Here is a 15132-nt window from a genome sequence, read left to right on the forward strand (position 1 = left end):
GCCTGACCAGAGTTCTGGGTCCTGGCTCTTGGTTGCTTCTTGAAGAAGCAGCTGACCTGGACTGCTAAGCAGGGCAGGCTGTCACTCTCGGGGGGTGCTGGTGATGTCCGTTTACTGGGGTCATGGCCCAGATCTCCAGGGGCTGCCTGGGCCTCTCTCTGGCTTCTTGTAGGCCTCATGGATGATCCAGGGGGACTAATGTCCACCGAGACCAGGGTTGGGCCCATGGGTTTGGAATGCCGCCGCCATTCACCAGCAGGCTTCCTGCTGACCCCTGGTGGGTGCAGAAACACCTTGCTGGAAAAACTTGCCTTTTTCCTACCCCCCAGCAAAAAAAAAAAAAAAAAAAAAAAAGACTCATTAAGTCACACAAATGAGTCCGGAGGCTGCCCTTGGCAGGTGAGTGAGCTGAGCAGCAAGAGGCACTAAGATGGCGGCCCAGGAGGGCAGCTGGGAGTCCTCTGCCGATGGGAAGGAAATCTAAGGGGCATGAAGGCCCAGCGGACCAAAGCACGGTTGGCTGAGCTCCAGCCAACCAGAGCACCGGTGGTGCCCACGGTCAGCGCCATGAACGCCTGTCTTTTATCTAGTGTCTTCCTTTCCCTAGGCTTTCCCTGCGGGCTCACATTTCCCAATCTCTTAACTGAGGCGAGTTCTCCATCGGTTGGGTAAAGAGCTCACACGGACCACACAGACGCTGCATGACTTGGGAAAATCATTTCTTTTAATGACAGAGAAAGCACACCAAACTATAACAGAAGCCCGCCAGGAGTCGCCACCGTACAGTCAATGCCCAGAGGCCCAGGACTAGCATTCGACCTTCCCAGGAGTTAAGGAAGCCTCCAGGCGGCATCTCCGAGGACACAGGACAGGAGACAGCGCCGACTTACACATGTGCTGCCTTGTCTGTAATGTGGACTCTGCAGCCAGTTTCTTCCCCTTCCTCACTTGATGGCGGGGCCTGGAGAGGGTTGCCAGCGACGAGTGGAAGGGAGGCCTGGCGGATCGGCCTCTGAAGAACCGACAGTGTAGACAGACGTGGCCCCAGCACTCCGTGGTTTCTACCCACAACACAGGACTGGACATCGGGCCTCTGGACAAAAATGGCTCAGGGAGCTGGTGTGATGGAGAAACAGCAGCTCCTTTAGAATCTAGGTCTGCGTACAACTTCCCAAAGGCATGCTAGGAAATAGGTTTACCAACGAAACTTTGCCATCCCAAAGGGTAAAAGTCATTCTCCTAGTTTTTACTGCATGTATTAGGTCTGAAATGAAAGGACAAGAACCGAGGCAGCAACTCAAGAATTATTTGGAATATCGTGGCACTTCACCCATCTCTTTTGTTTATAATATATGGCAGAGCAAACGGAACCCTGTCGATAGAAACTCTCCTTATAGATAATCCTATACTGTACACTCTTAGGATACAGAAAGAATCCATCCTATCATACATGTTTCATCTTTAAAAATAATCTAACATAGTCATGTTCTCTGGCTAGTAACAAACTATTAACATCTGAGAATACCGAGAAAACTCTGGGATTAATAGTAAATTCTCGGACGTGCCCCCACCCCCACCCCCCATCCAGCATCCTCTATGACAAATTTCTGCAAAAGCATCCCAGCATCATTCACAATTAAGAAAAGAAATGGATATGACAGTTTCACCAGATGGACTTTTTGTTTAGCAAGAAGGGATGGAATGTTTTTTACCTTGGCAAAAATGAAGCACAAAAGTAACATTTCACAGGTTTGAGCCCATGCAAATGCATGTGTTTGTTAGGTGGGGGTGTTTTATTCTTACCCCAAAACCACAATTAGCATGCAGGCTGTTTTCAGCTATTGAATTAGAGATAATTATTGGCAGTGCACCTCTTTTGTGTAACCATGATCACTAAGGCAAGATTACTCATCTTGTGTAGAATATCAGCACTATCTTGTCAGATGCATGTCTATACAGAATGGACCTGCGACCTACTGTTTAAAAAAAAAAAAAAAAAAAAACCTCAAAACACAGATCCCTAAACATAATTCAGTTGAAAATGAACCATTAAGCTTTTAGAAATATATTTTAAACTACAAGGCTGTCCTGTTTGTTTTTATGAACATTTTATAAAGTTCCCACCCCTAAAAATTTGCCAAATTATTTCTTCCTTATAGGTAGCAGTTACCATGCCACCGTGGCTGGCTCTGCTGAACTGCAGCTCCGAAGGTCCTTGATGTGTAAGTACTACGCTCTTCAGGGTGAGTACAGTCAAGTTCTCCAAAGGTCAACCTGGAACCTGAATGACCTTCAGTTCTCAATCCATCCACCTGTCAGCAGTTCCCAGCAGTGGGTGTTCAAATGCCCTGGGGGTGCTTTCAGATGGGGTTAGCTTGGCAGCCCCATGTCGACCGGCAGGCTCTGGACCCAGCTGTAAGGACCTTGGAATGTCCTTGGTTTTTCAACAGGAATACACGGGAGCTGAATTTGCTTATTCAGGAGAAGCCGAGGCAATCGAGGCAGCTCCTTGGCCCAGCCAGAAAGAGACGCCAGTGAAGGTTGTACGTATCGGTGTGAAGCCAGCGCAGCAGAACAGGCAAGGTCCCCACGGAGCATTCCCTGCAGCCGACCCCTCATACAACCGAACCTTTGGAAGATGACAAGTGGATTGATTGAATCCTGATGGCCAACGTCCTCTGTAAGTCCTGCAGCACATCCTGGCCCGTCCCTTCGCCGCTTTTGTCATAGAGGAGCTGCTTGAATGCTTCGTTTTCGATGAGGACCATCATGTTTTTGAGAAAGTAGCCTTCGCAGTAGGCTGAGAGCTCTGTGACTCCTAGAAACTGTGGAGTGGAGGGGAAGCAGGAGATGGTTAGGTATCTGATATGCACGTAACTGCTCTCACATGCAAGGGCAGTGACCACCTATTAGGTAGAGGGTCTGCAAGAGAGGCCTGACCCTCCACACTTTGCTGCAGTCACATCCGCGGGATGTGGCTTTACAGCTGCTCCCATCAAAGGGCTGGGGTCCATTTCTCCACTGCTTGGCCTGGTGCTTTCTCAAGCCAATAGAAGGTGACAGAAGTGAGAGTTGCCAGTTGGAGGTTAGTTCAAGTGACCGTGTGTGCTTGCACGCTCTCAGAGCCCTGCCTGTATCACAAGAACAGGCTGGGCCAGCCTGCTGGCAGGGTGGGGGACCACGTGAACTGCCAGCCCAGTAGACAGACAGTGTAGACAGTATAGACAGATGTGGCCCCAGCACTCCGCACAACAGAAATATCCGACAGCCAGAGAGTTCAGGCAGGGTCAGCAAAGCCAACCCCAGCTGACAGGCCAGCTGACCTCAGAAGGAATGGTGTGGAGACCAGAAGAAACTTCCAGCCATCCTGTTGATGACAATTATCACAAAATAAGTGTTTTAACTGCTGGGAATTGTGCTTTTCAGTTACATACTGACCACTAGCATGTTAGTGGAGCTGCAGAGAGAGGTCTAAGTCCTTTAACAAGCATTCACTCATGTTATTCTCCCAACTGGGAGCCGGTGGTGTGTATGCCACTGGCACCTAATGGGTAGAAGCCAGGGATGCTTCTAAAATCTCATGATGCACAAGACAGTCCTGCAGTGAAGATTTATGTAGCACAAGCTGTCAGTAGGATTGAGGTGAGGAGCAGATCTAGAGCTATGGGTGCTGGCAGACTAAACCAACAGAAGGGACCATGTGGCCTGCCTTGCTATATTCTGATGAATGCAGCTCCTGGCAAATTGTGGATTCTCATAAACGCCACGAAGGAATCCCCTGGTGTCCAGATCTGGGTGCTTTCCATCATGATGCACAGCTGAGTTTTCTGTATTTTCTTAGATTTAATCAGATGAACCAGCCTGTTCTTGTTCTCAAGTTGAAAAACCGTGGAAGGCTCATCAGAAGCTCCAGGGCCTCCTTTTTCATGCCTGAATAGTTGGGGATAGCTTTGCTTGGAAAGAAAACAGAGGCTAAACCATGTATTTATGGGGTGGGCTTCTCATCTGTATGAAACTCCACGGCTATCTCAAGTGTGTCGCTGCAGCACAGAGGCTGTGTTGCAAAGACCTTGCTGACATTTGAAATACGGTCATGAGCATCTAACTGCCTGCATTTCCTGGGGTTCCAAGGCAAGTAGTGGTGTCTTTTTTTGGTGGCTCTTTTACTAAACTAGCCTCAATCTGCAGCACAAGCTGTCACTAATAGAATCCACATGGCACGCGGTCATTAGCTGCTGCACAGGGGAAGCGGCGCATAGAGAGGGCAGGGGGTGGCGGGTACTGCTCTGTGCTCTGTGCAAATATCAGGATGGGCAGACATTTGCTTTGGAAGCACTCCAGGAGGTGGCCTGAAAGGCTGGTGTTTGGAAAAGGCAAATTGCTGGCTGCAAAGGTGCACATGGGAGACAGTTCTCAGTCTCGGGAGCTCTGAGCCTGCAGCACAAGCTCGTCCTCGGGAGGGTGAGGGATGGGGGGCTGATACCTGCTTTGTGCTGCGTCATTAAATAATGAGATCCACTAGAGAAGCTGCCACGGAGTCCAGAGTGAATAAAGTGGGTTGTGGAATTCAGGTTTTGGGCCAAGGCGACAGGCAGCCCAGAGTCCACTTATGACGGTGGATTTCCCAGGGCAATTTCAGCATCCATGCTGGGAAGGAGCAGAGGCCTTAAGACTATCAGACTCTCTTCCTGGGTAGAGAGTCCCTTGGGTGCGTTTCTGCACAGTAATCAGCTTAAGATTGAAAACAAAAATTCTTTTTGCTGTGTCTTGAGAAGCCAGATTTTGGTAAAAGTCTCCTAACTCAAAAACTGTGTGTGCGTGGTGGGCGGGGGGGCGGGTGGGGAGGATTTAGTTGACTGTACTTTTTGATTTATTAACCACCAATCACAAAAATTTTGAACCTCAAGGATGATTGCAAATATTTCAAACATTAGGTCAGGCCAATGAGCGCAGGTAAAACACAGGGTTAACACCTTGCTCTTTGGAGTGAGAGAAAGCTAGAGTTTAATGGGGACAGAGTTTCAGTTGGGGAAGATGAACAGTTCTGGAAATGGCTGGTGGTGATGGCTACACAGCGCACTTAGAACCACTGAGCTCTGGACTTAGAAATGGTGAACGTGGTAAATTTCATGTTATGATATTTTACCATATACACTGATCCAAGTAACAGCTGCGTGACCTTAAGCAAGTTACTTTACCTCTCTGTGCCTCAGTTCCTTATTACGACCAGGGACTAATGATAGCATTTACCTAAAAGGGTGGTGGTGAGGATTGCAAGGGGTGATGCAACAAGGTTTTCAGCACAGGTGCTTGTACATTAAAAGGACTCCTGGATATTGGCATACGACATAACATCGCCAGTGCAATCTGATTTCTCATAATGAGCAAAGAGCATTATTCACATCGGTTGTCACTCTACAGAGCTGTGGACGTACAAGGCGTGTGTACTGAATTTTTTTTTTCAATCTTAAGCTGATTACTGTGCAGAAAAGCACCCAAGGGACTCTCTACCCAGGAAGAGAGTCTGATAGTCTTAAGGCCTCTGCCCCTTCAGCCATGGATGCTGAAATTGCCCTGGGAAGTCCACCGTCACAAGTGGACACCAAAGTTTTGTTTGTTGTAAATTAATTCCAGATCTCAGCTCATTTCATCGTTCCTTCTTAGCAAATGTTAATCCCCTGTCCTGAGCACACGAAACAAAATGAAATGGCATCTGGCCAGATGATTTTAATTCTCTGGGTCTTGCTATACCCACTTGTGAAACGAATTGGATAAAATCAGTGGCTCCTGAGAATGCAGTGATGACTGGCCTTTGGGCTGAACTCACCACCTTCACTGGGGAGCAGGTCAAGCAGAGTCCTGGGTCCCCTGCTGTGGTCTTTGGGGGGGAGGTGGCAAAGGAAACATTCAGAAATCTCCCATCTCCTAATCTTTGGATTAGGACTCAGGGTTAGGCCCATATGACTAGTGGACTAATTCCTTCCAGGGCCGACAACCTGCCTCCAACCCTGGCCACATCCCAGAGCCCCTGGCAAGCACTGAGTGAGGCCTTTTAGCAGAGGCTGATTTGCTTTGTCAGTGAGAGGTCCGGGACCTGAGGATTCCGAGTGCTCAGGTGACTCTAATCTGCAGGCAGCACTGGGACCCCAGTTCTAGAATAGTGATTCTCACCCTCGAAACTGGACCAGAATCATCTCACCATAGATGGTTGCCTCCCTCTCCAGTTTCTGACACAGTAGGTCTTCTGAGGTGGGACCCTAGGAACGTACACTTCCAACAAGTTCCCTGAAGACGTGACTGCTGCTGGGCTGGAAACCACACTTGGAGAACCAGACTCTCTTGCTCCTGAGGTGACCGAGGCCAGCGGCAAAGGCCTCACCCAGAGCCTGTTAGGCTGCAGACCCGAGGTCCCCCCTCCACCCTGGGCCTGCTGAGTCGAGTGCAGAGAAGCACGATTTGGGAACGACCCTGGTCTGGCAATGTCTGGGCTCCTGCTTTCGCCGTACTGTGGAGGGAAGGGCTGAAGGGACAGGCATCTTGTCTAGGGCAGGAAGCAGAGAGCGGCAGGCTCTGCCACGACTCGGGTGTGTGGGCAGGAAAGGAGCAGGTGCAGGTGGGGTCGGCTACCTTGGCGTGGTTGTAAATATCCACGCAGTTGTCGGTGTTGATGCTCTTTGCACAGATGATCTCACAGTGTCGCTGCAACGCCTCCAGCTGGAAAAACTTAGCAGCAGACAGAAGCTAAAAAGCAGAAAGACAGCTGTTAGAGGTTGGGAGGTAAAAAGGACTGAGGGTGGTGAGAAAAAGCCTCATCTCTGGCAGTGGCGTCCCCAGCTGAAGGCGCAAAGGTAACAACATTCACGGACCGAGACAGGGATCGAACTGTCCTGTGGGGGAGGATAGTGAGGGGTGAGGTCAAGGTGAACCAGATCCACATCCATCACAGCAGGTCAAGACAAAAAGCCTACAATGGCTGCTTCCAGAAACCAGGACGTAGCCATTGAACGAGATAGATGTGGGTGTGGCCTGCGTCCTCCGCTCGCCCAGAGGTGAGGCCTCTCTCCACACGTCACCTCTCAGAGAAGTCCCCGGACCACCCTACCTCAGGTCGCCTCCCTCCATCTCCACCTGACCCCTTGTCCTGTCTTCTCACACCAGACATGACGTCATGCCTGTCACCCTCACCGGGGTGTGGTGGGGACAGGGTAGGGCTCTCAGTCCACTTGCTTCACTGCTGTGTCCTGGCCCTGAGACTGGTCCCACACCAGCCAGCCACTGGCATCTGTAAAATGAGGATCTTGGCTGGGCTGCCCTCCCCGGTCCCTTCTCTGAGCATGATGCCTGGCTGTGGAGATGCTGAACATACATGCAGGGAGAGCTACAGGCTTTGGGGAGCAGAAGGAAGAGTTCAAGGGGACTGACTGCCTTTGGGGAAAGAGAGAGGGAGTGGGTGGGGCTAGGTAAGCTGCTTTCTATGGTAAGCCTTCTGTATTGTATGATTTAAATGCACATTATTTTGGCTTAAAATAATAAAAAAAAATGTTTATAGAGGAGCCCACATCTTCAGACTGCATCTTGGTCCTGAGGTCAAGGAGGTCAAGGAGCAGAGTCAGAGTAGTGGTCCACAGAGACGAAAGCAATTTGGGGTGGTGGTGGGAGGCACCCAGGAAGGTGTCAGTAAGGAGTAAGGATAAAGGGGCCATGTACTGAATGCATAACCCTTCTGGCACTCCATGCCAGGCACTGTTCTAAGCACCTTAGAAGGCTTGCAAAATCTTCAGAACCCAATGAAGTAGATATTATTATCCCTCTTTTACTGACGAGATGACTAAGGCTCAGAGAGGTCATGTAACTTGTCTAAGATCACACAGCTCGGCATAGGCAGAGTTTGGATGTAAACCAGATCTCGTCCCTGTTACAACTACCATAGAGGGCTGCCTCTTGAATGATGGTGCCATGACATCTCCATCAGCCAGGCACCTGGGCCTCTGCCACCTGAAAGGGCTGCCAGCTCAGGTTATGAGAATGATTTCGGCTTTAGGTCCAAAGCCAAACCCAAGTAAGAAACTAACAAGAGCTCTACTTCTAGGAAGGAGCAGGGGAAAGCTTGGCTTTGCATAGACAGGAGTAGAAACAAGGTCCTGAGACGAGGGGTGGGGTGTTCGGGGGTTGTGGGGGGAGGAGAGGCTGAATCATGGGGGATGGTCACCCCGATGAAGCCAGGAGAGCTCTGTAGAGAAGCTTGCTGCTTCTCCATCAAAGGACACATGGTGGTATAAGGACTGCTTGCAGGACGTAATTCCTTTACAAATGACAGAGATGAAATGGCCAGGAAAGTGCCTCCGTAGCTGTGCCTAGAGCTAATGCTAGTCTCTTCTGTAAATTGACTTTACTCCCCCAAACCAGCAGGAATTGGGTTTTACCAAGTTGTTGGGTTTGGGTTAGCCCACCCAGCACACCAGACTTCCTTCCTTCCTCCACAGGCCTCCTGCTTGGAATGTTTAAGGAGGCAGGCAGGACCCCAAACCTGCATTCAAATAAAAACCCAATCCAGGACCCCCAGGTGCTGCCCATGCGTGTCAGTGACCTGGGCTTCCAGGTGCTTGCTTGCAACGATGCACCAGCTTCCTTACCTCCATGATCTCGTTGTTTTTGATGAGAAGTGACTCGGGGCCACCGTAGTAGAGATACTGCATGACCAGCTGCAAGAAAGGACACAGTGAGCGAGTGTCCACACACCTGGGCACAGTCACCTGCGTACCTCCTGAGCCCCTCACACCCGCTCGTAGTGGTCTTGCTCCTGCATGACCCGGCCATATCCGAGACCGCCCTGCCTCACAAGAGAAGCCCATTGAGAACAGTTTTCTTGGTTGGATATTTTCCTTCTAGTTCTCTGGAATCTGTTTTCCTGTGGTCTCCTGGCTCCCAAGTTCACCCCTAGGTCCAATGTAACAGTCCTAAGCTCTGCTTCCCAGGGTGGTGGCCCGCACTTGAGGATGACAACTATTTCCCCACCTCCACCCCATCCAGAGCTGCCCACGCGGTGCGGCTTAAAGAGTCTACACCAAAGGCCATTTCTCCTGGAAATGTGGCCTAGTGTGAGCCGAAGTTTCTTGCTTCAGTCCTGGGGGCAGCACTGGGTTCCCAGGGAACACCTGCTTCTCCTCACAACATGACAAGGTCCAAGATGAAGCCATTAGACACCCAGGGCTTCAACCTCTCGTGATGGTATGGAAGGTACAAGCCTGGCTGTTCTTTGTTCACATCACTCAGGAGGCCTGAACGATGTGCAGAGACCCAGAGCTTTGCAAACCAGTGTCCATTAAATAGAATGAGGCCTATGGATGCGTTAGAATTAGCAGCCCCACCCCTAAATGAAATATGTAGATGGGCTGGGTGACCTGAATTAGGTTAGGCTCTCTGTGCCTCAGTTTCATCTTCTGTGAGATGGGGACTCCAATAACTACTACTTAATGGAGTTGGGATGAGGATTAAATGGACAGATGTAACAGGCCTCCAGGGGCCAGGCACACAGCCAGACTCAATACACTTCAGCTCTTTAACTTTCACTGAGGTTGGAAAATCTTTTCCAGCAGTGATTCTGCTGAGCTCCTGCTTTCTTACTCGGGTCACTCAAGACACTTAGTGATTGATTGACTTCGTGTGTGTGTGTGTGTGTATTTAATCTTTTTAAAAAATATTGTTTCCAGCTTTGAGATTTCATGTAACAAAATGCATCTGTTTAAAGTGTATGGTTCAGTGGTTCTTAGCATATTCATGAGGTTACCCCAACCTAATTTCCTAATATTTCCCCCAATTCCTCTTACAGCAGTCCCTGACCCTACTGTGGATTGGCCTGTTCTATTTATTTCATATAAATGGAGTCATGTGTGTCTTTTTGTGCCTGGTCTCTTTCACCTAGTGTGATATTGTCGGGCTTTCATCCCTGTTGTCACATTTATCACCACATCATTCTGGACAATATCCCTTTGTATTCCTGAACCAGATTTTGTGTATCAAGTCATCAGCTGATGGACATTTGGGTTGTTTCCACTTTTGGGCTATTTATGATTCCTGTGGCTATAAATGGTTCACTTTAATTTTTCAGCTCTCATCTGCCACTCAGCCCTTCTCTCCTCCTCAACTTGATAATATCTGCCTTTTATACTCTGACCACTCCCAAACACTTGCTGTATCAGAACCCACCACCGTTTTAGTCCCATGCTTTCACCCATGCTGTTCTTTCTGCTTGGCTGCTCTCTCCTTCTCCCCCACTTGTTGAACTTTGCCCCCTCTTATAGGATGTAGCCCAGTGGTCACCACCTCTGTGAAGCCACTGCAGATCTGCTCAATTCTGCCAGTGCCAGGCAGTCCACGATCCAGGGCTGTAGCATTATCCCCATCAGGGCTGGGCCCTTGTGTTCCCGGCACTGAGCACAGCATCTGCATGCAGCAAGGGCATTTTCAACAGAAATATGACCCCTTGGAGGGTAAGGAAAAATGTCAGGCTTTTCTGCTCTCCTGCCATCAGGATAGATGATGGATCCTTGCGGTCCTGAATGCATGCCTGATGGCAGGCACCTGGAGTAGGGTGTGGGCATAGGTAGACGGGATTCACCTGGGCTGAGACTGGGCTTTTAAGGGTGGCATCACAGGGACGCCAGCAGCAGCAGTAGAAGCCGAGAGAAGGCCGGAGAGCCCAGATAGTGAGGTTTTGCTGGGGGTTGGGAGGACTGCCAGCCTCCCAGCCCCCCAGCACCCCTGCCTGCCATATGCCTGGTGAACCCCAATAAAAGACCTGCAAAAACCCACTGAAGACTCTGACTCCTTTACCCGGTCTGCACGGGATCAAAGAAAACCTGCTCAGTGGCCATTCCTCCCTCTACACCCCTCTTCCCCCTCATTCGTGTTTGAGCCTCACACGGAGGGACTGGGCTCTGGTGACCACCTCCCTGTCTCAGAGATGGTGGTGCGTGCATGGTGGGGCGGAGGTGGTGTGAAATGATAAGAGCGCTGTTCACCCTCCCTTCCCTCACCCTGCAGGGCCATCAGTGTCTAAAATATCGCATCAGCGAATGTGGGGATATTAGCCTTATTAAAATCTATTTATTCCCTGGCACCGTTCTTTGATAAAGGCTAAACTGATGATAATAACAATAAGAGTCATAATAACAACTGCCCGAAACCCGGGGCCTCTGCATTTACAAAGCACTTCTCTAACCCGTTATCTCATTTATTCAGGATCGGGTGCTCCACTCTACACACTGCTCTCCTTAATGGATGGAGATCCCGGGGCTAATGGAATTTAAATTGGGCTGTCCCGTGCCACCTTCCGACACTGCCAAAGCATGCCTTTTCTGCAAGAGGGCGAAACAGACCTTTATTAGGCCGCAGGGCCTGTTTATGGAGTTGTTTTCCTTGGCAGCTGCCAGCCTGCATGAAGCAGGGATTTAAATGGCGTCCACAGCCTCGTGGAGGCCCCGCTGCCAGGTGCAGCCTCAGCTGCGTCCGGCTCTCGCCCGCGTGTGATGTTAAACAGTCGTGGGGGGAGGAAACTCGAGGCAGCCTCATTTACGAAAATTCTTCTGTCAGCATGGAAGTGAAGTGAACAGGCCCCTGGGAGCCTCCTTCTGGGTCAAATTCAGCCCTACTTGGCCTATTTCAAGCCGCAAATGAGGCTTTGCTTCGTTTATGGGGAAGGGGCGGGCACAAGGGAAAGTCCCGAGGGCCTGCTAAATCCTCCCTTCCCATTACAGTAACTTGAGGCTAATGTGGCCAGAAACCTTCCCCAGTCAGAAGCAATTACAGGCCTGGGATTCCTGCGAGGCGCCCTTTGCTGTGCTGGGCCCTTGTTCAGCGGGTCCGCCCAGCAAACATTTATTGAGTGCCTTCGATAAGTCGGTTCTTATTACAGGAACCTCCAGGATTCGTCCCAGGCTCAGGCGGTAAGTGCCCCTTCACGAGCCCTCTGAGCTGGGTGGGAATGTGCCTTTTGCAGCTTCTAGCTCAGGCTCCCAGCTGGCCCTTTGGCCTAAGGCTCTTTCATCAGGGCTGGGTGATTCTTAGGGAAGATCTAGTCCCCACAGCAGGGAAGGTGATTAGGTCTGGGGGTCAGTCAGGCCTGGGTCTGCACCTCAGCAGAGGCCTGGACCACTTTTTCACCTGAGTCCCTGCCCTGTTGGTAAGGTGAGAGACAGTTTGTGGGGCGCTGGAAGGATGGCATGAGCTCCCCTGGGTTCTTGCCAGAAATAGAAATTCTCAGGCCCTACCCTAGGCCTGCAGAATGAGGAACTCTGGGATGGGAGCCCTGGAATCGGAATTTAACAAGTTTTCTGTGTCTTAACAAGCACATTTTCATCCTCCCGCCCCTGTCCCAGGGGATTCTGAGGTCCGCTGATGTTTGAGAACCTCTGTAAGGAGTCTCCTCAGCTGCTGGCTGGATAATGGGGCGAGGGAGGTGACCTCACATCCTGCGGCCTCAGCCACACTCCAACTCTGATTTATGTCCTGGACCCTGGGAATCTTCAAATCTCCCAACTTGCAGCTGAGACTGAGACCTATTTCAAGGTTTCAAGCCTTTTACCCAGCTTGCACTCAAGAACTAGGGCTTGTTATTACCATTATTCCCATTTAGAAAGGGTGTTCTCCAAGCCCTGGCTTCTTCAAGGATAAAAGTGTGAAGAACGATCCAGGTAACCACCTGCAAGCCAAGGTCAGTGCCTCATTCACAGCTGCAGCTCCACAAAGGCTCTTCACCCTTCTCCCCACCCCAAGTCTGAAGCGAGACAGCAGTTCTATGGAGACTTCCAAACCCAACAGTGGCTGAGGCCACTTTGCTGAGTAGAAAATGTGCTGAGGGGCTGGAAAGTGGGGGCAAAGGCACTGAGGGTGTGCAACTCTCTAGGCCCACCTTGGGGTCCAGCCTCCTCTCTGCTACCCCCACCCCAGTGGGAGAGCTCACCCAGGCTGGCTTTGTCTTTGAAAACTTTTGTCACCCTTTCCCCAACCCTTAGTCCAAAGGAACTGATTTTACTGGGTCTGTGCTGAGCAGGGAGGTCTTGTGGCGGCGTCTCAGTTACCGCTTAGGAAAACAACAACCCACTTGAAAATGGCCATGAAGCACCAGGTGCCGAGTTGGATGGTTTCTCATGTTCTATTTGTTGATCAGCACGAGAACCCACATAGGTGTTAATGAGTCACTTGTTAAAAAATGGGGATAATGATGCTTAGGGAAGAGTGTCTTGCTCACAGTTGTTCGGGAAAGATTTTTTACTTTGAAGTTTAAATCATAACCAAAGGAACACATCTCTAGTGGTGGAAATTCAGGTGCCATAAATTCAGGGGCCAGTGTGAGCACATCTTGCTCTTCTGGCAACCTCTGACCAGCAAGATCTGGGAGCCCAGGGTTAATGGTGGAACAAACCACTCTTGGCTTGCCTTCCCCCCACATGGCCCATGCTATGAGAGCTGAAGGCATTTTCTTGGTCACCAACATACCCAAGACCCAGCCAGATGGTCCAATAATCACTTTCCCTCAAGCACACCCTGTGATTGTCCATTCTGTGCCTTTGTTTATGCTGGTCCTCCGCCTGGAATGCCCTCTCTCCCTGAGCCACTTGTCCAAGGTCACCTGAGGGACAGTGATGCTGAAGGGGAGGGGGGTGCCGAGGGGTGGGGTGGGGTATATCTGTTTAGATAGGACACAGCTCTGGCCTCAGAGTTCAGATTGGGAGCCTGCCCCCAACCCCGGTCTCTGCCAGCCCGGCCTCCTGCTTTTCTGAACGGTCTCAGCCGCGTGAAGGATGAGTCCCAAGGACAGGACAGAGTCTTCCTCACCTGCGTACCCTTCCCAGGGCTTTCTTCTGGGATTGACACAGGAGAAACAAGATTCCTTTCTGAATCCTCTATCCTCTACCCCCTGGACTCCCACAGCAGCTGACTGACCCTGGCCAACGGGAGGGCAGCACTGCGTGACCCCGGCTCCTTGCAGGCCTGCCCCGTATGGAGACTGGCACACTAGCAGGGGTTGGCTCCAGGTGGGAGCAGAAGAAAAGCCAGCCCAAAGCTGGCGAGGGGTGCGAGCTTCTAGTGACTGTCACTGCGGGGTCTGTGAGCCAGGCATGAAGGAAGAAGGACAGGGGAGAGAGCCACTGTGCCCCGCTGTGCTGTGCCACACCTGTCGTTGACGGGGTCAACTCCCCCCAAATGGAAGGTGTCGTGGCGGCATCATCTGGCCTCGGACAAAGCGAACTTCCTTTCCTAGTTGCATTTGGTTTATTAGGTTCAGGCCAAAGTGAAACTGACACCAGCTCCCTAATGCCCACCTATTCCTGATCACACTCAACTGCAGTTCTGGGACTTCTTCCCTGCTCTTCTCCCCCGGAAAATTTCCAACCCCTTTTTGTTAAGCCCCAACCCTCCCTCTGGCTCACCAACTTCTCAGTCTTCAGTATTTCAGTTCAAAATGCTTCATCCAGGGGGGTCTTCCCCAGTCCCCTCTGTTATGTACACCCCCCCCCATATTAGAATTGATTGTTCAGTGACCCCCACTCTGGACCATGAGTTCCCAGGAGAGGACTGTCCTTTATCCAGGTTCCCCACATCCAGCACTGTCGCAGGCACACAGCAGGTGCTCATTCAATGCTGCAGGATGACTGGGTGGTCAGTGGGAGGGCAAAGTGAGGCGGGGAGAGGTGGGCGCAGGGACTAACCCACAGGGTCCGGCGGCAGCGGGCTCACCTGGAAGATGGGGTACTTCACATAGCCGATCTCGATGCAGGTGCTGTCGTTTGTCGGTTTGCTGGAGAGGAGCGCTTTGAACCTGAGCAAGAACACAGAGACTCACAAATGCATCCGCCGCTGGCAAGAGACTCAGTGCTCTGATGAGGGAAACAGGCTATGCATTGTATCTCGTCCATTCTGAAGGCCGCCAGCGACAGGCCCAGAGGTTCTGCATCTAACCCCCCTCCCCACATGAAATCTTAATCCAACCTGAAGTTAAAACCTGTCTGAACCTTACAATAGCGTCACCTGACACTTCTGAATCAATGAGGTGGCCATTCTAGGCATCTCAGGCAAGGGGCATCCAATGGCATTTGTGCATTTGTCTTTCTGTGACTGGCTTATTTCATG

General features: G+C 50.8%; 1 protein-coding gene across 2 annotated transcripts in view; it reads right to left on the reverse strand.

Moving 5' to 3' along the window:
• Positions 1 to 711: 711 nt before the first annotated feature.
• Positions 712 to 15132, reverse strand: part of ABTB3 (ankyrin repeat and BTB domain containing 3) — a 239971-nt gene continuing 225550 nt past the window's right edge. For both annotated transcript variants that reach the window (XM_054696080.1, XM_037513684.2), the window contains 4 exons: positions 14740 to 14821; positions 8634 to 8702; positions 6628 to 6741; positions 712 to 2825 (listed from right to left, as the gene is read on the reverse strand). In XM_054696080.1, coding sequence (XP_054552055.1) covers positions 2616 to 2825; positions 6628 to 6741; positions 8634 to 8702; positions 14740 to 14821 — 475 coding nt within the window. In that variant the 3' untranslated portion in view covers positions 712 to 2615. The remainder of the gene's footprint in view (positions 2826 to 6627; positions 6742 to 8633; positions 8703 to 14739; positions 14822 to 15132) is intronic.

This window comes from Talpa occidentalis, unplaced genomic scaffold (genome assembly GCF_014898055.3).
Source record: "Talpa occidentalis isolate TD23 unplaced genomic scaffold, MPIMG_talOcc4v2.1 talOcc4.16, whole genome shotgun sequence".
Lineage (NCBI taxonomy): Eukaryota > Metazoa > Chordata > Mammalia > Eulipotyphla > Talpidae > Talpa > Talpa occidentalis.